At 43.7% G+C, this 24,499-nt stretch overlaps 1 protein-coding gene and 1 long non-coding RNA gene across 3 annotated transcripts; one reads left to right on the top strand and one right to left on the bottom strand.

Moving 5' to 3' along the window:
- Positions 1-1,238: 1,238 nt before the first annotated feature.
- LOC139591532 (uncharacterized) lies at positions 1,239-4,735 on the bottom strand. The gene is made up of 2 exons (XR_011679664.1): positions 4,598-4,735; positions 1,239-2,500 (listed from the first exon to the last, which is right to left on the bottom strand). It is a non-coding gene; the product is annotated as an uncharacterized lncRNA (long non-coding RNA).
- Positions 4,588-24,228, top strand: ZBTB21 (zinc finger and BTB domain containing 21). Of its 2 annotated transcripts, none has more exons than XM_071430191.1 (2): positions 4,588-4,725; positions 16,038-24,228. In XM_071430191.1, exon 2 carries the CDS (start codon positions 16,051-16,053, stop codon positions 19,225-19,227), a length of 3,177 nt encoding a protein of 1,058 aa, XP_071286292.1. In that variant the 5' UTR covers positions 4,588-4,725; positions 16,038-16,050; the 3' UTR covers positions 19,228-24,228. The 2 variants fall into 2 exon arrangements, with proteins under 2 accessions (XP_071286292.1, XP_071286293.1); XM_071430192.1 differs by lacking the exon at positions 4,588-4,725 and adding an exon at positions 9,370-15,549.
- Positions 24,229-24,499: the final 271 nt, after the last annotated feature.

The following is a 24,499-nucleotide window of genomic DNA, read 5'->3' as shown; positions in this document are numbered from 1 at the left end:
ATTGTGCTATTTGCAGAAGAATGAGGCTGACAGCTAAAAAAGCTCAAGACTTGGCACTCAGAAGCAATACCAGGAATGAAGGCAGTTTTACATTATTCTGTATTATAGTTATTTTCCTGGTAAGAAATTTACATCTTCAGGAAGAGTCTTGTCTGTGTGCCTTGTATCACACCAGTAATGGAAATAGAATTTTTTTTTTAATGCTCACATTGTGTATCTCACTGTCTGGTTTTCCCTCTGAATACTGGGAAGTGTCTCTACTTTCATGACAAGATAAGTGACAGGTTTTAACTAGAAAAAGTAAGATTCCTTACTTTACCTGCTAGTATTTGTTATAGGAAGTGTCATCTGAACACATGAGAAGAAATAAATAAAAATCCAGGCACCCTTTACAGTGCAGAGCTGTCACCAAGGAGAAAGTGGTGGAAGATTCTGTGTTTGCATTTTGGCAAGTCATTAACTTTTGGCAGAATATTTGGAAACAATAAAGAGAGTTCCCAGGAACATCTGCATTCAAAGGAATGGGTTCATTCATGTGTGTCCTGTGATCCCAGGTAACTGTGCTCCACATCCCAGAAGTTCTGGGATAGAGGCTGGTGTCTGAAGGAATGGGGTGACAGCCACAGCATTTGCTCCACTGTAAGATTTTCAGGGGCAGAGAGACAGAAGGCAGTTTCTCAGAGATTAACCATCTCCCTCTGCAGTATGTCCTTGGCAACAATCAGTTCCAGAGGATTTGGTGAGAAACAAGAGACAAACCCCTGTGCCTGGGCTTTTGCATTTCCACTTTTACATTGGTTAGAGGAGGAGTTGGAGCTGGAGAAGCCCCATTGCCAAGGTGCTCCAGCAGGACACTCCCAAAGCCACCAAAGTACAGAACAGGTCTCTCCACATGGACAGAAAACTCAAAGAAAATTTACCAAGATGAAAAATGTTAGCACCTCCATGTAGTCAAGGTTCCCCCATGGAAATGAAGCAGCTGCTTCTGTCCTTATCCTCTCTCATCCCTCAAAACCAAACTCCTCTCTGCAAAACTCTTTCCCAGCTGCTAACAGAGGAGGGCCTCAGGGTATCTGAGCTACTTCTGGGTTCTCTGCAGGAAAAGAACCTGATGTCATTAGATTTAAATTAATCTCATAAGGTCCAAATCTTTATTAAAGAAAATTCTAGGATCTCAACATGCAAAAGAGCTGAAACTACAGATCTAAAAAAAAAGACAATTATCTCCAGGATATGACTTCATTTCAACTATTTTTATATTGAAAATGTTAGTGTCAAAAACACTGAACTATTCAGAGTACACAATTTTGCCCTTCAGTGCAATATTTACACAATGAAAACCAGTAATTCTCATACTTTCAACCAGTGCAAGTGTTTCAGCTTTTACATGTTAATTTGCTCACAATGTCCATGTATAATCATCCTTTATTTTCTCTGAAGTTTCTTTACATTCTACATTTTGCAGGGGCTCAGTTTTTAACAAAATTCCAGTGATAAAGCTTGTTGGCAAGTATGATCCAAAGTTAATCTGAGCAGTTATTGGATACTCCAAATGGAGAACAAACCTTATACTTAACAAACATGCACCTGGTAATAACAGCTGCAACCATACATAAAGATGAAAAATATATCAAACTAAGCCCCCCATCAAAGCATCTAAAATTAGAAATGTTGGAAAATACATTCATAAACAAGCTAATCTTGAAGAACCAGAATACATTCAAATAATTGGGAATGGTACATTTGACAAAATTAACCTACTTAAAGACAACTTAAACCCCCAATCATTCTAGAGAATTAATTCCTTCCCTAGATTTTATTAGGATCAAGAAAAATCTGATTTACAGGAATATAAAGCAACCATAACCTTTAAAAACATCAAGTCAATCAGACTCAATCATGAAATACAACCAGATTATGTCTTTTTGAATCACAGAATCTTGGAGGATTGCATTTAGAATTTTCTCAAATCATGTGTTTGTAAGAATGACAAAATTATAGAATCACAGAACATTAAGGGTTGGAAGATCATCTTGTCCCACCCCCCTGCCGTGGCAGGGACACCTTCCACTGTCCCAGGCTGCTCCAACCCCAGTGTCCAACCTGGCCTTGGGCACTGCCAGGGATCCAGGGGCAGCCACAGCTGCTCTGGGCACCCTGTGCCAAGGCCTCACCATGCTCAAAGTGAAAAATTTCTCAATATCTAACCTAAATTTCCCCTTTTCCAGTTTGTACCCATTCCCCCCTGTCCTGTCACTCCATTCCCTCACAGAGAGCTCCTCTCCAGCTTCCTTGCAGGTCTCTTCAGATTCTGAAAGGTGCTTTGAGGTCTCCACACAACCTTCTGCAGGATGAACACCCAATTTTCCCAGCCTGTCTCTCTAGGGGAGGTGCCCCAGTGCTCTTATCAATTTCGTGGCCTCTTCTGGACTCTCTCCAACAGAATTATACAAGGCACTGCATGGGCTCTGTTCCACTGGCTGCACTTTCACTGGGGAACCTGAAAAATTAAAAAAAACTGGTAATAAATACCTGCACAGCAAGACACACACACATGTGTAAGACCACCTTTCAGCAGGGTAATTCTGGGACAGAATCCTCCATCTGTGCCACAGGCCCTTTCGGAGAAGCACAGTTAAGAAATTATGCAAGACCAACGAGTTTCTGCTTGGCTGAGAAGTAACTTAGTACACATGAGGAAAAAAAAAAAAGAAAAGAAAAAAAAGAAGAAAGCTCAGGTTAGCTCCCCAAGTCCTCCCCTGGCAGCACAGCCAGCCTCACTGCACAAACTGGTTTATGGGAACAGATGCAAGTGCTTTCCCAGTTGTTTGTTCCCATCACCACAGCAGCCCCCGTGCCAGAGCAGTTGTCTGCACAGCAAACCAGAGCAGGGAACTCTTCCAAAGAGCTTTGCTGGGGTTTTGTGCTGGCTCACAAAGCCACATTCGCATCAGGGCACGAGTCCCTGAGTGAAAAAAACCCCACTCCTTTCACAAGCAGCTTCCCCAGTTTCCAAAGCTACCAAAAGAGCCAGCAATGACAAAACAAACCCCCAAGATCTGGAGAGGGGGAAAAGGAGCCAGACCCAGTAAAGTACATCTCCTTTCCTTATGTGGGTTTTAGCCCATTTGCAACAAAGCCTTGGCAAAAAAGGCTTAAACGCATCCCTAAAAACATTCCAGGGATTCTACAGCTGCTTCAGAGTATTTGTGACTTAGGTGGGATATCTGAAAGCACACTGAAAACATGTATGGGATTAGATGCTAATCTCTAGAGCTGTCCTTAATGAAAAGATAAAGCGCCAGATTAGCCTTCGACAAAAACAAGAGGAATCTTGTAATTCTTAATTTCTATTTTAATACTTGCATTTTGACACATAAAGCCCTATTCAGGTATTTAATTCAAAGCGGATAATCACAATGAGAAGCCAGCCTAAAGCAATGATAATGGCCATTATGATTTTTTTTCAAAACAGCAGTTACAAAGGGGCTGAGCCAAAACCCACCGGGATCTGGGCTGTGTGTCCCTGGTGGCAACAGAGGGTGGTGGGCTGGCTTGGGAGGGGGACGGTGGTGGCCTTTGAGGGACTGTGGGTGGCTTGTGAGTGGGATGGTGGTGGCTTTTGAGGGGTTGGAGAGTGGCTTTTGATGGGAACAATGGGCGGCTTTTGAGGAGGCCAGGAGTGGCTTTTGAGGGGTCTGAGGGTGGCTTTTGATGGGGACAGGGGTGGCTTTTGAGGGGGACAGTGGGTGGTTTTTGAGGGACACTGGGTGGCTTGGGAGGGGTTCTGTGGGTAGTGAATGGGATATTGGTGGCTTGGGGGAGTCAGTGACTTTTGATGTCACACAGTGGTGGCTTCTGAGGGGGACAGAAATGTGAGGGGTTGGGGGGTGGCTTGTGAGGGACACAGTGCGTGGCACAAGGCATGGTGCTTTTTCACAGACCACATTGGGCCTAACCCCTACACCTAAAAAACCCCAATAATAATAACAACAATAATAATAACAATCACCACAATAAAACCTCACGACGAAACAAGTACAAATGTCGGTGAATCGCGCACTAACGCGGCACGCGGGGTCCCCTCACACCCACAGCACACAGCCCGGGGGGGGCGTTGGAGGGTGCGGGTTACCAGAGCGGCACCTCCCGAACCCCTCTGTCCCCCGCCACACGGACCCTCCGTGTGTGTGTCCCCTCCGTGTGTGTGTGTGTGCCCCCTCCGTGTGTTTGTGTGTCCCCTCCGTGTGTGTGTGTCCCCTCCATGTGTGTGTGCCCCCCCCCCCCCGTGCCGGGCCACCCCCACCCGCGCGGCGCCGGCTGCCGCTGCCTCAGTTTCCCTGCGGCGGGGCGGGCTGAGGGCGGCGGCCGTGGCGCTGCGGGCGGTGCTGCCCGCGCTGGAAGGCGGCCGGCCGGGCAGGCTGTCGGTCGGTCTGTCTGTCGGTCGGGTCGGGGGATCCCCGCTGCCGTCCCCGCTCCGTTTCCCCGTTCCCCCCGCCGTCCCCCCCCCCCCGCCGCGCCGCCCCCTCGCCCCCCGCTCCCCCCCGGCCCGGCCAATCGCGGCGCCGCGCACGTGACGAGCGCTCCCCGCGATGACCTCATCCCTCGGTTGTGGGATGACGTCAAATTCAAGATGGATGGAATCACGGCGGCGGCGGCGGCAGCGCGGGCTGAGCCCTGAGCGGCGGCGCCGAGGGGGGCGAGCAGGGGGGGGCGGCGGACAGGGTGAGTAGCGCCCGCGTGTCGCGCCCGTCCCGGGGGCTGCCCGCGCCGCGCGGGTCTCCCCGCGCACAAATCCGTCTTTTCCTGACGTAACTCTGAGGTGGTTTTTTTTTTCCCTTTTTTTTTTTTTTTTCCCTCTTTCCTCCTTCTCCCCCCCCACCCCCTTCCTCCACCGAGCGGGGATGCGGCTCCGGCGCGCATGCGCCGGTTACGAAACTCTTCCCCCCGTCCTTGGCGGGGCGCGGCGCAGGCGCCCGGAGCGGGCGGGAGGTGCCCGCGGCCGCCGCCGCCACATCGCCCGCCCCGCCCGGGCCCGAGCCCCGAGGGGGAGGCGCGGGGGAAGCGCTCAGGGCGCATGAGCGCGGCCGGCAGCGATGGAAGGAAGGAAGGAAGGATGGATGGATGGATGGAAGGAAGGCGGGGAGAGGCGGGTCGGGAGCGAAAGGGGGGAGCGGGAAGAGGCGCGCCGCTCTCCGGCTTCTTGGGGCTGCGGCGCCTCAGGAGCCCGTTACCCGCTGCAGCGGGGCGTGAGGGCCGCGAGGGTCCGGCCGCCGCAGGGCGTGAGGGACCGGTGATGTGAGGGACGCTGGGGACCGGTGGTGTGAGGGAGACCAGGCACCGGTGCTGTGAGGGATACCAGGCACCCGTGGCGAGAAGGAGCGGCCGCCCGAGGGGTGTGAGCGACCGGCGGGCCGGCGCTTCCCCCTCCTCCGCCGGCGGCTCCGGGCTCTGCTCCCGCTGCCATCCGAGCTCTAGAACAAGAGAGAGGCGCCGGGAGGGCCGTGACTCGGGGGTGCCACGGCTCCTCCCCGGGGTCTCTGGAAGGGAGACGCGTTTCATCTCCCCCCAGCGAGGTCCCCGCGTGTCAGTGCAGGCAGGTACCAAACCTCATCAATGTCTGTCAGTCTAGAAAGGGGAGGATGGACCGGGCTCTGCTCGGTGGTGCCCGGCAATGCTGGGACCCGATGCACAGACATTCCGCCTCAACATAAGAACTTTGCTGTGCAATGACCGAGCACTGGACAGGTTGTCCAGAGAGGCTGTGGAGTCTCCCTCACTGGAGATATTCCAGAACATAATAACAATCTGGACACAATCCTGTGCCGTGTGCTCTGGGATGACCCTGCTGGAGCAGGGAGGTGGGAGCAGATGATCCATGGTGGTCCCTTCCAGCCTGACCCACTCTGTGGTTCTGTAAACAAAGTGTGGCTTGCTGCTCCGAGCACTCTTGGGCTGGATTATTCATCAGAAGGATGAAGCACGTTTCACAGTCAGGTGGGGGAATCCTCAGTGGTGGGCTGTGCAGAAAGTTGTGGAAGATGTTTTACCTGGTCACAGCTATCAGAAAGAACTTTGCTCTAAATCCTCTGTAAAATCCAAGCTGAAGTTATGTTCAGATTGGATGAGGCTCGTGTAAATAAACAGAAGAAAAACTTCAAGGAGTTACTATTAGACAGGAAATAATTGTGGAGTGTGTGTGTACTGAGTAAGCTCATCTTAATAATTAAATAGCAATTGCTTTAGTAGCTCTTTTTTTTTTTTGTAGTTGGACTCCCAGTGGAAGTAAGAGGTAGGTAGGCTGTACATACCTACAGAAGAGATTGTGTAATTCATCACAATCACAAAGCTTTTTGTGAATACATTGAATATCTTGTAGTTAAATTAAAATTAATGTTTTATCCTTAGATAAATTAATGTGAAACTAGATTTTTTTAAATGTATTTTTGTACAGGAAGTCTTTTTGGTATTAAATCAGGAGTAGTCAGGGCACACTGCAGGTAAACCTAGTACTGTTTTATGTGTAGGTTTAGTGTTCTGTTCTGACTTTGCTCATGCTGACAAAAGTGCTCTGACTAAAATTTTCCACCAGCGTTATGGTGATCCTCTTGAGGGGAAGTTTGGAGCAAATTTAAGCAACTGTTTTTATAAACCTTGTTAGCAAAAAAAAACCCCCAAATTATGTGGCCATCTCTTGGGTGGAGGGGTTCTGACATCCCATTCTCTCAGATGTGTGTCTCACCCATATGCTGCAGAGTTGTAATTTCTTAAGAATATTGTGTTTACCTGTGGAAAGTCCACCCATCCTGGCTGGATTGTGACCATTTCAAGAGCTGTCATTTACATGTTCTCAGCAGGGGCTTGCAGGGAGATGTCACAAATTAGAACCTCTGGAGTTTTCAGCTGCAGAGCCAGACCAGGATTCCTTGGGGATTTCACCACTTGTGAGCTCCCCTGATTCTGCTTCAATGTTCCAGGTACCTTATCCTTTAGAACACCTTAGCATTCTTCTTGAATATAAAGCTGGCAGCAGCTTTTAGGGAGTTCCCAAAGTCCTTTTTGTGCTGTACATTCAGTGATAAATATGAACTTCTGTGCCTCCTGTTCCCATGTGTATGTTCCCAGTGCCAGGGTGATACTCTGCCACATCCATCTCGCACTGAGAACCCCCTGGATCAGTAGGAGCTGGATGTTACTGAGAAATTACATTTTCTGAACTCATGGGGGTCTTTTTGTGTGTGTGATGCTAGAGGATATTTGCACTCAGAGAATTAAGTGCTCTGATCATCTGGCTGATCACACTTTCCTCAATATTAGTTTGGGGTAGATCAACCTTTGGATTTAAAAGGACAACTTGGCAGAAAGCCTTGAGCTTTCTTACTCTATTGAAGCTGTTTTGTTTGGAGCTTCAGGATGTGAAGCAGTTACTGTTAAAAACCAACCCTCTGGAGCTTTCAGGGTTTTGAAATTTGCTTTATCTGCAAAATGGTGATAACTTGAGTGTGTGACCAAGTGTGGACTCGGAGTGGAGAGGAAGCTGAGCTGTAATCAGCACAAGGTTTGCTCTGCACTGGGAGGGGCTGTGCTCTGAGTCACATGCTGCAGTTGCAATAATTTCAGCTCTCATTAAACTTTTGAGCAACTGAGCGCCTTCATTTTGAAATCTGTCTCATGTAATGATCTGGGATCCTCAGAAAGCAGCAAAAGTCTTCAGAAGCAGCAAAGTCATGGAAAGACTGCAACATGCCCTGCTTTAAAATAGGTGTTCTGTGCAGGGGGGGGGGGTTCCTTTTCCTTCCCAAATATTTGTTGTAGTTTAATATTAGTCTTTGTACTGTAGTGTTTCCATTTTTTCCCTGGTAATATTAAAGACATCAGTTCTCTTCTATTTTCTTTCAATCAGCAGTGAAATAAAAAGAAATTTGTTGTCTTTTTTTATTGACTACTTTTTGCTGTTCTGGAACAGTTCAGGCCTATTTTGTGAACAGGGAAAGAAAGTGTTGGGCAAGTCTTCAATCTTCCTAAGCTCCTTTCATCCCCACCCCCATTAGTTCATCAGTCTTGCTGTCCATCACAAATATTAAAAGTATATAAATAAAATATATCACAAGTTTTAAAATCCCCTGGTCTTGATTGTTGAGGGGTTTTCCCTCTGAGATGCAGTGAAACACCACATCCTCCTTGTGAAAATTCTCTCTGTGTACTCTGTGATGAAAAGACATGAAAAATCCTTTGTCCAAATACATAATTTTTTAAATGCCACAAAACTTTTCCTTTGATAGTAATTTGTATACAACTAAATTGCATTCTTTGGGAAAAGAAGAAATATTTTTCCCTTTTTTGTCTGGCAGCATTAATCTCCTTATCCAAGGTTTAGCCTACCTCAGGACTGAACAGTGTGAGTAACATTTAGGTTGCAATTCATCCTCATCAGCCTCTGACAAGGTGTGGTTACTGCAGGGACAGTTCTGACACAGGGCACAGTGAGTGTCCCCTCCAGCCCCTCACAGTCTGCTCTGGACACATTTGTGAGTATCTTCAGAGATCTTCTAAAAAACAGAGTACTTGGGACAGTAAATATGCCTCACAAAGCCCCTTTTAATGCAAATTAGGAGCCATGGAAGGAAAAGCAGCAGTTACAGTGATTTCTAATCACTGCCACACTCTGTCATAACCAAAAGGAATTTGTTTACTCTGTACCAAGACATAACTGAGTACAGTCCTTCAGCTGTTGAGGTTAAGGGCCAAATTTCCTGGAAATCCAGTAAAAATATGACCATCTCAATTCTCATCAATACTTCTGAGGAGTAAAGAAAATACAGTGCTCTTGTTCATGGAGCTGGATTTTTAATTTATTTTTTTTAACCATATAAGACATAGCCTACCTTCAGTTGCTTGTGGACTGGAGTAAACTGAAATCTTCTACATGCTATTCAATGAGCTTGAAATCTCTTAAGGTAAAACTCAGCTAAAATTGCTGTTGTCTTTGCTGTATCATCTTCCCAGTATCTTGGCCAGAATCAGTGATGGCTGAATGACATTTTCTTTGGATCCCTTCAGTGGGAGGAAGGTACCTGCATTCCCTGAATCATAACTTTCTCACTTGGAATTTTTTTAGGCTCAGCTTTTATATTCTGCATTTTTCAGATTAAATGTATGACTTTTCCCCCTCATGTCTCATTTTCTTAAAGACACCTTAGTGTTAACACTAATTCTCTTGATAGAATAGTACCTTACAGGGATGTGTGGCTTCTCTTCCCATCCAAAATACACTGTGCCTGTAAAAAGCACCATTATAGTCATAGAAATATGACCACAATTAGGGTTTGTCATGTCTACTACACTAGCAAAATTAAAAGCTGTATATTGACAACTTTTTAATGTGAATTAGGCCAGTTAATGTGTCTCATCTAATAAAGCAGATGACTGAATATTACTCGATTTGATAAGTATATCTCAGCATTGCCAATAAAACAATAAAATCAATGGGTAGAAATAGTACAAGTGTACACATTTGGTCTACAATTCTTCAAATTTCAAGCATCTCTGACTAAAAAAATGACAAGAAGTATTTCTGGACGTGAGATTTCTGTAGGTGTTTAAATTTGATGGCCATCAAGCCTTTCAGACTTGTCCCATCAGAGAGTTTATTTGCAACATTACAAAGCAAACGTTGCTTTGTATTTTGCATTACAAAACAAACATTGCAAGGGAATGAAAGATTAAATACTCCTAGGGAAAGGTGTTTTTAAACTTTTTAATATTTGGATTTAGTTAACAGCAATTTGGAGGCTGAGTTACACACCTTTTAGTCGAATCATGGAAGCCAGGACAAATATCAAATTGTGTTTGATGTGATTTAATCTTCACTAAATGTTTCAGGAGGAACTTTGAGAGCTCCCAGCCAGCATTTCCCTGCCCTGTCCCTTCCATCCTGTCCCTGGATCCTGCCTGCTCTGAGCCAGCAGCCCTTCCTCGGAGGGGCAGGAGGGACACGGGCCGCTCCTTGCAGGAGTGATCCCTGCTCAGACTGCTCTGAGAGTAAGATGGAATTGCACCCTGAGCTGCTGCCGGGTTGTAAACAAGAATGGCAATGACAAGAGGGGCTTTGTGCGCTGACATTCTGTAGTTTGCTGCACGTCAGGGGGAGCTATTTTAAGTGTCAGAACGTGAAACTGAGGCTATGATCTGAATGTGAAAAGTAGCCTCTAATTTCTGAGCCAGTTTCACGTCTGTGTCAGGTTAGCTGCTAATTATCTGTCTAGAGCGTAGGGCAAAATAGACTGCAGAATATTCAAACTGAAAGTAGGTTTAGATTAGATATTAGAAAAAAATTCTCTACTGTGAGGGTGGTGAGGTACTGGCACAGATTGCCCCACTTCCCCCCTGGAAGTGTTCAAGCCAGGCTGGATGGGGCTCTGAGGAACCTGCTCTCTGCCCATGGCAGGGGGGTTAGAACTGGATGCTCCTTAAGGTCCCTTCCCAAACCATTCTGTGATTCCATGATTATAAAATTTCTTCTCTTTCTCTCCCTAAATTTCTGCTTTTATATGTGTGGAGGATAAACAGGTAAAAATGAGTCCATCAGTTTCACACACTGGCAAGCATGTTATTAATCTGATTTTATGCCTGTCTTCATGCCAGTGAGTCTCTCTGTGCTGCTGACCTATTGGAAATGAGAAACGTTTGTCTTCATGGAGAGTTCACAGTGCTGTCTGCAGTGGAAAACAGCCATAGCAGTGAGATCTCATTTCATTAAATCCAGGAAGACAGAACCCCCAAACTTGCAGCAAGAGATTATTTAAGTATTTAGGTAGAAAAAGATTCTAGAAATGCAAACAATATTCCTATGTGGATTTGCAGCTTTTACCTACAGGTTTTGGGGGTATATAGGGGGATGTGTAAATCTGTATCTGCTGTGGAAGAATATCTGTGTTGCAAAGGCTGTTGATGGGAGAAAAGACATTTTATAAACTGTTGTCAAATTCAAATCATAAAATCCAGCATAGGGTCCTTGAGTAGAATCTTAAGCAGTGGAGGTTCCTTTTTCATCTGGACTTGTGACAGACAAGTAGGGGACCTTTCTACTCTTCTGGTGTCTAAAACAGCACCAGAATTGTCAGAGCCATCAGATCCTCAGCAAAGCACTCGAATGCAATATTCCTGCATTTTCCAGGGGATGCCCCAGGAAGTCACTTGTATTTTTTTGGCTGAGTCTTATAATCCACATTTCTTTGCTTTTTTTAATGGGTTTGTCCCTGCCATGCTTCTTGTGTGTTTTACCTGTTTAACCCCCTGTTCAGTGTCTGTCTCTTCTGTGTGTTTTCTCCTCCATCCTCACATTCTCTGCTTCCCCCTGCACTTCCTCGCAGCCCTGGCACCTCCTTGCTGCAATGTTGCATCTCAGGGATGGTTTCAGAGCATCACCTTTCCCACTGCCCCCCAGCACGCTGTTAACGGAGCTTCAGCTGACAGGGATTTCCTTATTGTGGAAGGCAGAAGGCAACATCAACACCTCTTAGTTGCTCATGTATTTGAGGCTGCAGCTTGCACTGAAACCACACATAAATATCTGCCTGATTCTGTCTGGGATGTTTCAGCTGTAAAGTTGGTGGCTCTGTTGTTTCTAAAGGTGAAATTTCAGATGGAGGAAGCTGATGGAACAACTTCCTGACAAAGAATGAATGGGCAGCTGCCTGGCTCCTCTTGTGGGAACCCTGATGCTCATTTGGCCTCTCAGTGAGCTGATTAAGCTGCCTATCCTAGAAAATAGCAAACAGATCTAAAATTCTGGAATTGTTTTATTTATTTTTGTTCCCTGCCTAATTTTAAGGACTTGAATTGAACTCACTGGGAGATCAAATAAGCAGAGCTGGTGAAAGGAAAAGGTACAGGGCTGGGAGGAGATGTGAGAGTAAGGAGCAGAGGAAAGGAAGGGGAGCTACCACTTCAAAGGGAGGTTGCTATTGAAGATCAAGAAACTGTTGGGCCTAAGATTAAGCTTTTTCACCCTTCCCTTGTGAAGAGCTCTCCTGAGATTTTTTTCATTTTACAAAGGTTATTTTGAAATAGTGGAGGCATCTTTTTCTGTCCTTGTTCAAAATATAACATAAAAACAATGTTATACCAAATATGGTGCTTAGGCTTTTGAAATCTAGTGTTCTGAGATCAGTGGAGGGCTGTTGAAGGAGGGAATTAGAGGCTGGAACATCTCCCTTACAAGGAAAGGCTCAGGGAGCTGGGCATGTTCAACCTGGAGAAGGGATGACTGAGAGGGCACCTCATTAATGTGTATAAATATCTAAAGGGGCAGGGGCAAGAGGGTGGAGCAGGCTCTGCTCCGTGGTGCCCAGGAACAGGACAAGAGGGAATGGGCAGAGCTGATGCCCAGGAGGTTCCCCCTGAACATGAGGAAGAACTTCTTCCATGTGCAGTGACAGAGAACTGGGACAGATTGTCCAGAGAGGCTGTGGAGTCTGCCTTGCTGGAATTATTCCAGAACTATCTGGACACAATCCTGTGCTGTGTGCTCTGGGATGGCCCTGCTGGAGCAGGGGGGTTGGACCTGGTGACCCACTGTGGTCCCTTCCAGCCTGACCCATCTGTGATTCTGTGAAGGCTGACACTAAAATCTCTTTGTGGCTTCTGGGAGGTTCCTGCTGCACTGGCCCTTCCTGGGTCTGGAGTCTAAACTTAGTCACTGTTCCTCCTGAGGACCAGCAGCTGCTGTGGCATGAGGCACCTGCCACCAGACTGTGGGAGATTTCCTGATGTGCTCCTGCTGTTTCCATGATGTCACCTGAACATCATGGAAGAAAAGTAGAAAGCTTTGTTTCCAGTCAGTAGTGAAGGTGGCTGGAAAAAAAGGGTTAGAGAGAATAAAAGCAGATTATCTGGAGGAAAGATCTGAGGTAGCTAACCACAAAACAATCTACAGCTGAGAAGTAGGAGTACTCAAACACCTGGAACCAAATCTGGTGTTACAGGAGACTGCCAGGTTCGTGTATCTACGCAAGCTTTTGTGTGGGGCTAAGCACAGGCAGCCAAGCACTGGCTTTGGGGAACCAGTTCTTGCCTCCTGTGGCTGTTCTATTGCTGCCTCTTCAGTTATGCCAATGCAGTAGTTCCTGATGTGGTTCTCATCAGGAAACAAAATCGACCAGTATTTGAAAAGAAATAATGTTGGGTGTTTATTTATTGTCTGTTCTGCTACGTCATACGGGCCTGCAAATATTTGTACTGGCACAGCTGAAGGAGGAGTGACCTGCAGTGTGCAGGTAAGGTGAACACAAGAGAGCAGGGAAGACTTGGATCAACTTTGTTATTGAAAGGTGTTCATGTAGTGAAATTTTAACACATTGTACTCTGACTCGGGTATTCTTTGGGTTGATTTTTTTTCTACTTCTAAATATTTCAGGCTTTCACATGATCTGGGTAAATGTCTTAAAATGGCTCTGCAAAACAGTCCTGGTGGTTTTTTTGCTATTGTTTGTTTAATTTCTGCCTGTTGTGTCTAAAGGCTATTAAGCTGAAAGTCAAGCCCTTGAATTAGGAAATACCAGGATTAAAGCTGCCTTTGGAGGATTGATTTGGTCCTTTGCCATTTGTGTACGTTGCAGCCTTGGTTACTGTTAAAGTGACAGAGTTAAATTGCACCCTGAGTGACTGCAGGGGTGTTTATGTCTGCGGTGTTTCATGTGATGATTTGAAGTTGTTGTAGGAATGAAGAAGGAAACTGTGGCCAGAAGGATGGGAGACTGCTGGATTCTGCTTTAGTCCTGCAGATTTTACACACTGCACTGCTGGGTTATGTGGGCAGAGGGACACATAGTAATTACATGGTGTTTACTCTGCCAGTTTGAAAAACACAAGGGCAAAGCAGATTAAAATGAAAGATCTTAAGATATTTCAAAACATTTGACTAATACTCTATTTCCACTGTGTCCTTGAAGTGTGGGTTGTGCAGCAGCTTCTATTGGGTGTCTCTACACCACAGTTAAAAGTTTCCTAAGCTCTGTTGATCTGCTACCTCCATTTACCTTCTGCAACTTGCATCCCAGAGGAATCACTTGAGTTTGCAAACTTACTTTCTTCCAGGTGAAGGGAAAGATGCTCTCCTGGAGCACTTACAACTCTGTAATTGTTAATGGGTGCTCAGACCATGAAACTGGATTAGGGCCAGCCACACTCTGCCACTTTAAATTGCAGTGGCATCCACAAAGGAGGAGGGTAGTGAACCACCATCCTCACACTCCCACCTCCATCCTCCCAGTGTCCTTAAGTAAAACATAGAAAGCAAAGCAAACCAGATTGCTTTCTCAAATTGAGATTGACTGCACTGCTTTTTACAGATGGAGGTGTGGGGGAATTATGCATTATAGCTATCTAAGGTGAATTAAGGATAAATTACTGTTTATGAAATGACACTGCAAGGCACTGAAATGCTCAGTAAAGACTGATCTGGTGAGGAAACAGCATTCTGGTTTTGCTGTTGCCATGTCACTATGAACTCATTTGGTATTTTTAGGTGTAGAAGTGGTAGCTCAGTTCTTGATAAGATCAGTGCCCTGAGACACTGCATGCAGCATCCTTTATGTCATTTCTCAATAATCCCAATTCAGACTTTGATCACTTATTTATACCCATTAGTTTTGAGATTTACCATCCTCATTTGTTAACCATGGGGTTGTAGCTTCTCAGCACTGTTTGGTTATTTTGATAAACTTTACAGTTTTGCTTGTAAGCTGGTGAACAATGAAACCTTTTTGTTGTAGTTGCATATATCATGTACAAATGAAACTAAAAAGTAGTTTCTCAAATCAGCTGTAAAAGTAAGAGAATTGTTTTTTTTTTAACAGACACTGACTTGTTTTACAACCACCATGGAAATAGTATAGAGAGTGTCCATGAAAAAAATAAGAGAATTGAATATTGTTGATTTCTCTATGTGTGTTCTTGTGCACAGATATATAAATTGCAACTCCTGCCATTGAATTTCTTTGTTTAACTTAAAACCTGGTTATCTTCTTTTGTTAAACTCTCATCAGGAGCAGTATATTGAGTTATCAAGACATACCAAGTATGGAACGGGCTGTGTTTTGAAGCACATGCATCATGGAGATTTCTGCAGTGCAGATTAATTTGTCCTTATTGTACTCTTGGATGCAGCCAAGGGTAACTGTTCCTCAGATATATGGGTTATGGGCATAAAGTGCTCTAATGCTAATGAATGAAACGGGGATTTCAGTTCTCTGAGTGCTTTTCATCCTGAGCAAAGCAATGCAGGGATACTTCAGTGAAAACTGACATTTCCCAGAAACCAGATCCTGCCAGTGCACTTTTAAGTGGCACATACAGTTAGAAGTAGATATTAACAGCACTTATTAAGCATAAGTAAACACGATGAATTTAGATTACAGACAATAATGCTGTTTCCTTTTCCCTTCCCAGTATTAATGCCTTTTCCATCATCCTATTAAAAGTGACAACAAAATCCCCTAAATTTGTCTAGTCAGCAGGAGGCTGTCAGTGTTGCTCAGCCTCAGAAAGGTGAGTTGCTATAACTAAGCTTTATATACCTGATCCAAGAGTCCAGAGTTTATCAATCCAGTTGTCAAGATAGATCTTTATAGAGCTGAAGCAGAGAAAAAGATGATCAAGAGTGAAATGACTGAACTGTTCCTCCCTGTGGTGAGGTGTATTACAGGAAGAGAACACAGCCCATCCATCCATCCATCCATCCATCCATCCATCCATCCATCCCCCAGTTAGTTAGGTGCAATATCCTTGGTGTAAGATTAGCGATTAAAAGGATATTTGACAGTGGGCAGATAAGCTGGTTCTTCCCATGCCTGTGCTATTTTGGAGCTACCAGTGGTGTTTCATTCCCAAACCTTTCCTCCACACAAGCTGTTTCTTTAATTGCTGTTTGATGGTGGTTTAGCCAGTTTACAAAGTACAGGAGATGTGTTTACTTTGTCTCTAACAGTTCATATAAGGCAACCACCTACAGCTTTGTTGTTGTTGTTCTTTTTCAGGGACATCAGAATCATGGAGGGGCTCTTGCATTACATAAATCCAGCACATGCCATTTCCCTCCTGAGCACCCTGAACGAGGAGCGTCTCAAGGGACAGCTGTGTGACGTTGTGCTGATCGTAGGAGACCAGAAATTCCGAGCTCATAAGAATGTTCTGGCTGCCAGCAGTGAATATTTCCAGACTCTGTTCACAAATAAGGAGAATGAGTCTCAGTCAGTGTTTCAGCTCGACTTTTGCGAGCCAGATGCTTTTGATAATGTGTTGAACTACATTTATTCTTCATCCTTGTTCATTGAGAAAGGCAGCCTTGCAGCTGTGCAAGAACTGGGCTACAGCCTTGGAATATCTTTTCTTACAAACATTGTCTCCAAGAATCCTCAAGCTCCTTTTCCTTCTTGTCCTATGAAAAAAATACTCTACCAAGATGAAGATGAAAGTAGTTCTCAGAAGAGAAGTGTCATCGTCTGTCAGAACAGAGTTGAAGCACAAGCGAAAAGCGTAAATCAAACACAACACGACTTAAGCCATACTCCTAAACCTTCACCCTCTGTGGCTGTCAAAGCTGGCAGCAGACCACAGGTAACAAAACCAACTGAAACCCTTCACAACTTAGCACTGACTGAAAGGAGGTGGCTGAAAGAAGGCCCTGTGAGCTATACAAAGGTTCATGAAACTTCTGGAACCGTGGAGGATCAGAGCAGAGGTGCTTTAGTGAAAAGGACAATGGTACTGCCTCAGATGTCTTTGGCAGAGAAAGAAATGGCAAGTGGTGAGCCAGGAAGCAGCGCTCAGCTTCTGAGAGGAAAAGTGGCAGAGATGTCATTGAAAAGACCACGTCCACCAGTCTTGTCTCTGCGTGGGGCAGCAGAATCCACGTTTCTGTTGCGAGAGGCAGGAAAAGGAAATGGTCAAGGGGAAGACAGGAATTTGCTCTACTACTCCAAGTTAGGGCTGGTAATCCCATCTAGTGGGTCTGGCCCAGAAAACCAAAGTATTGACAGAAGTGGGCCCCTTGTAAAAAGTCTCCTTCGAAGGTCGCTGTCCATGGACAGCCAGGTTCCTATTTACTCACCTTCCGTTGACCTAAAACCTGCACAGGTATCCTCGTGCTCCTCACCGGGAACTAACGATTCCCAGAAGACATTTAATGTTGCATCCCAAAAGTCATCCTCGAAAGAGTCATCGGAGAAGTCGGCCTTGGATGAGAAGCCACAGGTAATACACCCACATCGCCTTAGGTCTTTCAGTGCCTCTCAGTCAACGGATCGGGAGGTGGCTTCCCCTCTCTCGGAGGTGAGGATCAAAACTGAGCCCAGCAGTCCCCTCTCAGATCCTGCTGACATCATACGAGTCACAGTGGGTGATGCTGCAGCATCGGCAAACAAAGACTTTGCTTTTAAAACTGAGGATGACCGTAAGGAACCAAGCGGACTTCCAGCCAAAAGGAGGTTCCAGGATGATCGGAGGCTACCGTTCAAGAAGCTGAAGGCGGATGAGCGGGGTTCTCCTGGCTCAGAAGAGAACTTTGAGGAAGGCTCCAGCCCCACGCACCTTGATGCCGATTTCCCTGATTCTGATGTCAGCAAAGATGAATACAGCGAGATGGAAGAAGCAAGACCAAATAAAAAATTTAAATGTAAACACTGCCTTAAAATTTTCAGATCAACAGCAGGTCTTCACCGCCATGTTAACATGTATCACAATCCAGAGAAGCCCTATGCTTGTGACATCTGCCACAAGAGATTCCACACCAATTTCAAAGTGTGGACGCACTGCCAGACACAACATGGAATCGTGAAGAATCCCTCACCAGCTTCCAGTTCACACGCCCTTTTGGATGAAAAATTCCAAAGAAAACTGATCGATATAGTGAGGGAGAGAGAAATCAAAAAAGCTCTGATTGTGAAACTGAGACGTGGCAAGCAGAGCTTTCAGGGCCAGTCGGCTTCCCAAGCACAACAAGTCATCAAAAGGAATTTAAGGTCGAGAACCAAAGGAGCCTATATTTGTACCTACTGTGGGAAAGCTTATCGTTTCCTCTCCCAGTTCAAACAGCACATAAAAATGCACCCTGGGGAGAAGCCCATTGGAGGGAATAAGGCTCCTAAGCAGAAAGATCACATTCATATTGAAAACCCAGTGGAAAACAAGGAGGTTTATCAGTGCCGTCTCTGCAATGCCAAGCTCTCCTCGCTTATTGAACAGGGAAACCACGAGCGGCTCTGTAGGAATGCCACTGTCTGTCCTTACTGCAGCCTTAGGTTTTCTTCTCCAGAGCTGAAGCACGAGCATGAGAGCAAGTGTGAGTACAAGAAGCTGACTTGCCTTGAGTGCATGCGTACCTTCAAATCATCCTTCAGCATCTGGCGCCATCAGGTTGAAGTTCACAATCAGAACACAATGGCTCCATCAGAGAACTTCTCTTTGCCTCTCATGGATCACAATGGAGAAGTCACCAGTTCCTCTCGGCTGCCTCCGCAGTCGGAATCCAATAAAATGAACAATTTTGTTGCTGCAAAGGAGGACGGCGTGTTCAGTGATTCGTCAGAACAAATCAATTTTGATTCTGAAGACTCTTCATGCCTGCCTGAAGACTTAAGTGTTTCCAAGCAGTTTAAGATCCAGATCAAAGAAGAGCCTGCAGATGACATAGAGGACGAGGTCACCGAAACGAGCAGGGAACCCAAGGACGTAGTCTCCAAGAAAGATCCCAGTTTGTGGCCCTGTGAGAAGTGTGGGAAGATTTTCACCTTACGCAAGCAGCTGGAGCGCCACCAGGAGCTCCTGTGCTCGGTGAAGCCCTTTATTTGCCACGTGTGCAACAAGGCCTTCCGAACGAATTTCCGCCTCTGGAGCCACTTCCAGTCTCACATGTCCCAGGCTGCAGAGGAGTCCACAAATAAAGAGCCTGAGATATGTCCACCAGCTAATTCCCCATCACCCCCACCCTTACCCCCACCCCCTCCACTCCCCAAAATCCAGCCTTTGGAGCCCGACAGCCCCACGGGCTTGCCGGAGAGCTCCGGTACTACTGAGAAGCTGTTTGTGCCGCAGGAGTCGGACACGCTCTTCTACCACGCCCCGCCGCTCTCGGCAATCACCTTCAAGAGACAGTACATGTGCAAACTCTGCCACAGGACTTTCAAAACAGCTTTCAGCCTCTGGAGCCACGAACAGACACACAATTAGCTTTAACAGAAGCCTTGCAGAGCTGGTTTGGGGGGGCTGTGTTCAGGATCTCAGAGGCCTGCCACATAGACTACAAGTTTAAGAGGATCAAAAGGATGATGATGATGATGGAAAATCTGGAATTTGTGATGCTGCTTGGATTTGAAGATTAGGGAAAATTATAACTTGGTTAGTAGGTAGAAAGCAGAGTAATTTAAAATATTGTGGTCTGGGATCTAATAGTAAGAGAATAAATTTTATTTTATTTCATTTGACACTGAAATACAATTGCATCTGGATTGTATGCATGGATCTTCATCCCGTGATGTTGGTGTGTGCGTGTGTATTATATATAAAGTTACATATTAAATGAAAGAGAAACAACAATTTGGATTCTAACTGTGAGTGTGAAGGTTCTACTTATAGTAGTGAAATACTGTAACAAACATCATAATTTGTTTTTCAAAAAGAAACCAACACACACAAGCTCCATGTAAGTGGTTGCCATGCACTGGCAGTTTGGGAGGAAGTGGATGGAGTGTCTTGCTGTATTGACTTAGGTCTTAGAAACCTTTAGCAATAACAAATAAACCTCAAGTTTGAGTAATCTTGATGTTATTGGATACGAATGTTTGCTATTTTAAGGGAACATAGAATTGTTTCGTTGTTGTATGGAACTTGTGCAAATTAAAATAGAATCTAAAGTCAGCAATATTATTAAGATTTTATATAAGAAGTAGCAGCAAGCCTGCTTTTCAGCCATTTAATTATAACTTTCTAAGGAAAATTGAGAGAGGGGGTACTTTGCTTTATATAATGTCCCAAAGACTAATTTCCTATGGATACTTGGGTAGCTGAAGTCATTGTGTAACAGCCATCATAATGCAAATGGTACTGTTTATAACATGAACTGAGGTTGAATGGATGTCAGACAAGTTTCATAGTTTTGTTTCCACTATTTGTACAACTGTTTGTAATTTTAACTACAAAGGAATGTATAACTATTAAATCATCAAGAGAGAGCTCGTTAAGGGACAGAAGATGAGTTGTGTTTCTAAACACAAGTAATAAGCTCAGCCATGAAGTACAAAGATATGTTTTAACAAAACCTAAAAATGTAAATATTTATATAGACACCTGTATAAATGAAGAAGTATGTATTTGAAATTTGTATTAAGCGTACATATCCAGCTCAAAGGAGAGGAGAAAATCACACTACAATCACTGCATTTTATGGATACAATGCATATAGAGTAGTTCTTTCTGCTGCTTTACTCATATGTGACTGTGTTGCAATTTTCCAATTTGTTGAAAATTGTGGTAATAATGGGCTGCAGATATTCTGTGTGCTTCCATTATTTTACCTCAAATGGCAACTGGAGCATTTAGTGTAAGTAGGATCACACATATTTACCAGGAGCTATAGTAAGGGTCCAATTTTTTCTGTAAGTCAAGGAAATATTTACCCAGAAGTAGGAGGTGAACCAACAGTGAGAAATTATTTTGCTAGAATTTTAACTTAGTGGAGGGGTGGTGGGTTGGAGTGAACATAAATGATGCAAACTGTGTTTATGATCCTGACCAACATTCCCCCTGCAGGGCTGGGAGAAGGGGGATGTAATTCCACCCTGCTGAGTCAGAGCCCAGTCTGTGTCCACTGACACCAGCAGGAGTTTGGTCACCAGTTTCAGGGGGAGCAGGAGTGAGGCTTGAATTCCCTGTGTAACCATGTGTGTAACTGTTTTTTCAGTATCCCAAGTTCAAAAGCTAGAATTGCAAGCTGATGCTGAGATTCAGCAAAATCAAGCACAAGTGTAACTCTGAGAATCTGAGGATGGGCACCCTTAGGCACACACCAGATTTTTCTCAGTGAATGCCAAGTGTGCCACCATTTTTTTTTCCCAACAGATATTTAACTATTTTTCCTGTATGTGAAGTTTGAAAGAATTAGCTCAGGATGGACCCCTGATTTTTTTTTCAGCTACCAAAAAAATTGCAATGTTAGTTTCAAGCCTCTTCTGCTTTGTTTTTCTTATGATCTAAAATTGCTACTAGACCCCTCTGAAAGTAACATGTTGTTCTTTTTTGTCCTCTTTCAGGCAAACTGTGGCTGAGTATGATTAGGCTAATCTGCTTGAGTATCAGTTAAACTCTTTCAGTGGCATTGCAGTTAAAACAAGGTACTTGCTTAATAGTGACCTTTCCAGTTACTGACTTTTTTATTCCACCTAATAAAACTATAAATTTCTTTCTTACCAGAAACAATTTCAGAATAAAATGGTTATTGCACTTAAACCTGGTTTTAAAAATCAGAGAAACGTAAAGCCTTGCTAAGTACCCTTTATATATGTTTTAAAAAAATTTGTGTGTATAAAATATGAACGTGTTTTTGTAGAATGGTTCCTAAGTTTTCCCCAGTGATTCCTCTGCACAACAGCCTGAAAGTTGAGCTACAGCCTTTTAAAATTCAGTGTGCTTTCTGAAGGAAGGTGGCAACCAGCTCAGCTGGGTCACAGCCATCTCACTTCCAGCTGGGATTCTGCTCTGTGCTGTGATGATAAATTCTACACACTTTAAATCAAAACCTTGTGCAACATCTTTGAAGAAACCCTAACCCCTTTTCCTAGTGTACTAGGTATTATAAAGAATCCATAAAATATTTTTGGTCTAAGTAGCCTCCTAAGTTTTTCTTCAGTTGCTTTGGTTTTGAGGGGGTTTTTAAAGTTTTGTTTTCCACTTTGAGTGTGTTCTGTGTGATTTTTTTTTTTTTTTTTTTTTACATTTGGTTCCTGTTGTTTAGTAAAGGAATTCAGGATCTCTAAAATTTAAATACGAGATGTTTATATAGCAGTTCTGGTTTTCTATTAGCTTTTATACAGTATCTTAAAAAGCCCTTGATAGAAGTGTTTATTTTGGAGGATACGGAATAAATATGCTTCCACTTATATAACTTTAATATATGTCTTAAAATTTAAATTATGGGAAAAAATGTTAGTTGCTTGTTTATAAATAAAGGTCTTTTGAAGAGTGTCTAGTTTGGCCACAGCCAAAATAAAAGGCAAATTTATTGATGCAAAAGCCTGTTTTCATCATATTTTGTTTAATTTTATAGCTGTGTATTGAAGTGACAAAAAGTTAGAGGTCTTGTTAAATATAAAAAAGTGTTTTGCTTTTTTTTCTAAAATTTGTGACAGGAACGTGCAGATGTTTTAATATATAGATTAGAATCTATAATTCTGTCCTTTTTTTTTGCTATTTTTATAACCTATCAGATAAATCTCAGAGAACTATCCTGCTTCAGTGGGAGTGGAAACTAGTGTTGCATTTCAGGGGAGCAGTGTTGAGCCATGAAATGTGTTTTGATTTGGGACTTTTTTTTCCTTTCAGGCACTGTGTTGGCAAAGCCTCTAAGTCTATCTTAAGTCCAATAAGATCAGTCTTATTCTTTTTTTCTTAAATTGTTCTGTGCAAGTTCTTTGCTGAATTGGGACCACGACCAACCTTGAAAGTGAGCAATGGCAGCAAAAACAGGAACTGGTGACAGAAATGTCTCTAGTTTTGGGTTATTGGGAAGGGAGAGTGAAACACCCCATGGCAGGTGATGGAGGAGATAACCTGATGGAGAGGGTGAGCCCAGAGTTTGTCTGGGCTGTTCCAAAAGTGAGATGTTGCATTATCTGTGACCCCAAGCAGCTCTAAGAGGCAAGGCAGGAATATCCAGGAGGTTTTTTTGCCTGATGTTGTTCGTTTTCCCCAAGCGGGACACGTGGGTTTGCTCCAAAGCTCTGCGTGTTCTCTCTTGCTGTTCCAGGCTTCCAGTGTTGAAATGAGTTCCTCCCATGGGATAAGGACAGACTATGCCTAATTTCTTGGCTCTAACAGTGAGACTGCAAATATCTGGCATGAGCCTCTAATCTGGCATGTGCCTATACTGTTCAATAAAATTGTTTACATTTTCCTACCAGAAGATTTAGGTAAAAATCAAAACAAGCTTAGGGGGTTGGTTTTTGTTGGAGTTTTTTTTATCTGTTTGTTTTGGTTGGGGGTTTTTTTAGTGTTGCTGTTATTGAATCAGTGTTAAAATATTTTTTTCTGTTGTTGCTGAACACAGCCTGATAGTATTTTTAATGTTATTGAGTCTTGTTTATTTAAAATGACTTGTGAAAAACTGTACTGTAACTGCTCTACAAAAAGGGACACTATCAAGAGAAAGGCTGGATACAGAAAATGAACATACCTGTATTAGAAATACTTTATATTAATAAATAATATTAAAGAATTTAAAAACAAATTCAGTCATAACACTTGAGCTGCTTGGGCATGAAAATTCTATTATGGGCAGCCTCAGTTCTTGTGAGGATGTCTGAAAAATGTAACTGGATTCTGTGAGTTGAGCTGATTTTTCGTGTTGCTTTTCCTCTCACTATTCCAGAATAAAGGACTCAATCCTTTTTTTTCCTTTTCCAGACTCTCAGTGATACACATTATCTTTTAAAGACACAAGCCTCCCACTATTGCAGCAGCAGCTTTAATTCATATATGTCCAGAAAAATCAGAACAAACCCTCTTTTCAGCGTTAAGTGCAAAATACACAAAGTACATATTTTAAGGCTTATTCTTGACAGTGTCCCTTTATAAAAAGCAGGAAAATGGGATCACTTTAAGTGCTTGGGTACAGGGGAATAGTTTCCTACTAGAAATTGGAATTATCCAATATATTTTCTAGAGAGTTTTCCGGTTAGTTACACGAATCACTTGTCATTTTAAAGGATTATAGAAGTAAGACAAGCAACTCTGGGTTTATAATCCTGTATACCTTATACATTCTATATCTGTTCAATACACCAGGATGGGTTTTTACTTTTTTTAGGACTGAGACTTAATAGCTTAAGGCAACTTTTTCTTTAATGTAATGTAAATCCATTGCTGCTTTGTACAACTTTTTCTACTGTGTGTTTTCTTTACTTAGATCTTGACTAAGAAATGTTGACGTCCAATAAACTTACACTTTGTTTCTTTTGAGTCACTGTGTCTTCTACTGGAATCTCTTGGCAGAGGGTGGTGTTATTGTACAAACCATTGTGTCTGCAGGGTAGGAAGTGAGGTTGTAAGAGAGCATCTTTTGTTCTGTTTGTTGGATGTAAGTGCTACTTGTACATTACCAAAATAATGGGGGGTTGTTTGTTTTAGTAAATGCCTCACTGAACCTTTTACTGGAAAATACAGGAAAACCAACTCTTCCAGACAATCCCTTAAAAACTTGAGCACAGCCCAAATCCTGCTTCATGTGCAA

Source organism: Agelaius tricolor, unplaced genomic scaffold, assembly GCF_023055355.1.
Source record: "Agelaius tricolor isolate 1412-34295 unplaced genomic scaffold, bAgeTri1.0.p SCAF_7, whole genome shotgun sequence".
Lineage (NCBI taxonomy): Eukaryota > Metazoa > Chordata > Aves > Passeriformes > Icteridae > Agelaius > Agelaius tricolor.
The sequence above is the reverse complement of the archived record's forward strand: the minus strand, read 5'-3'. Positions and strand labels throughout refer to the sequence as shown.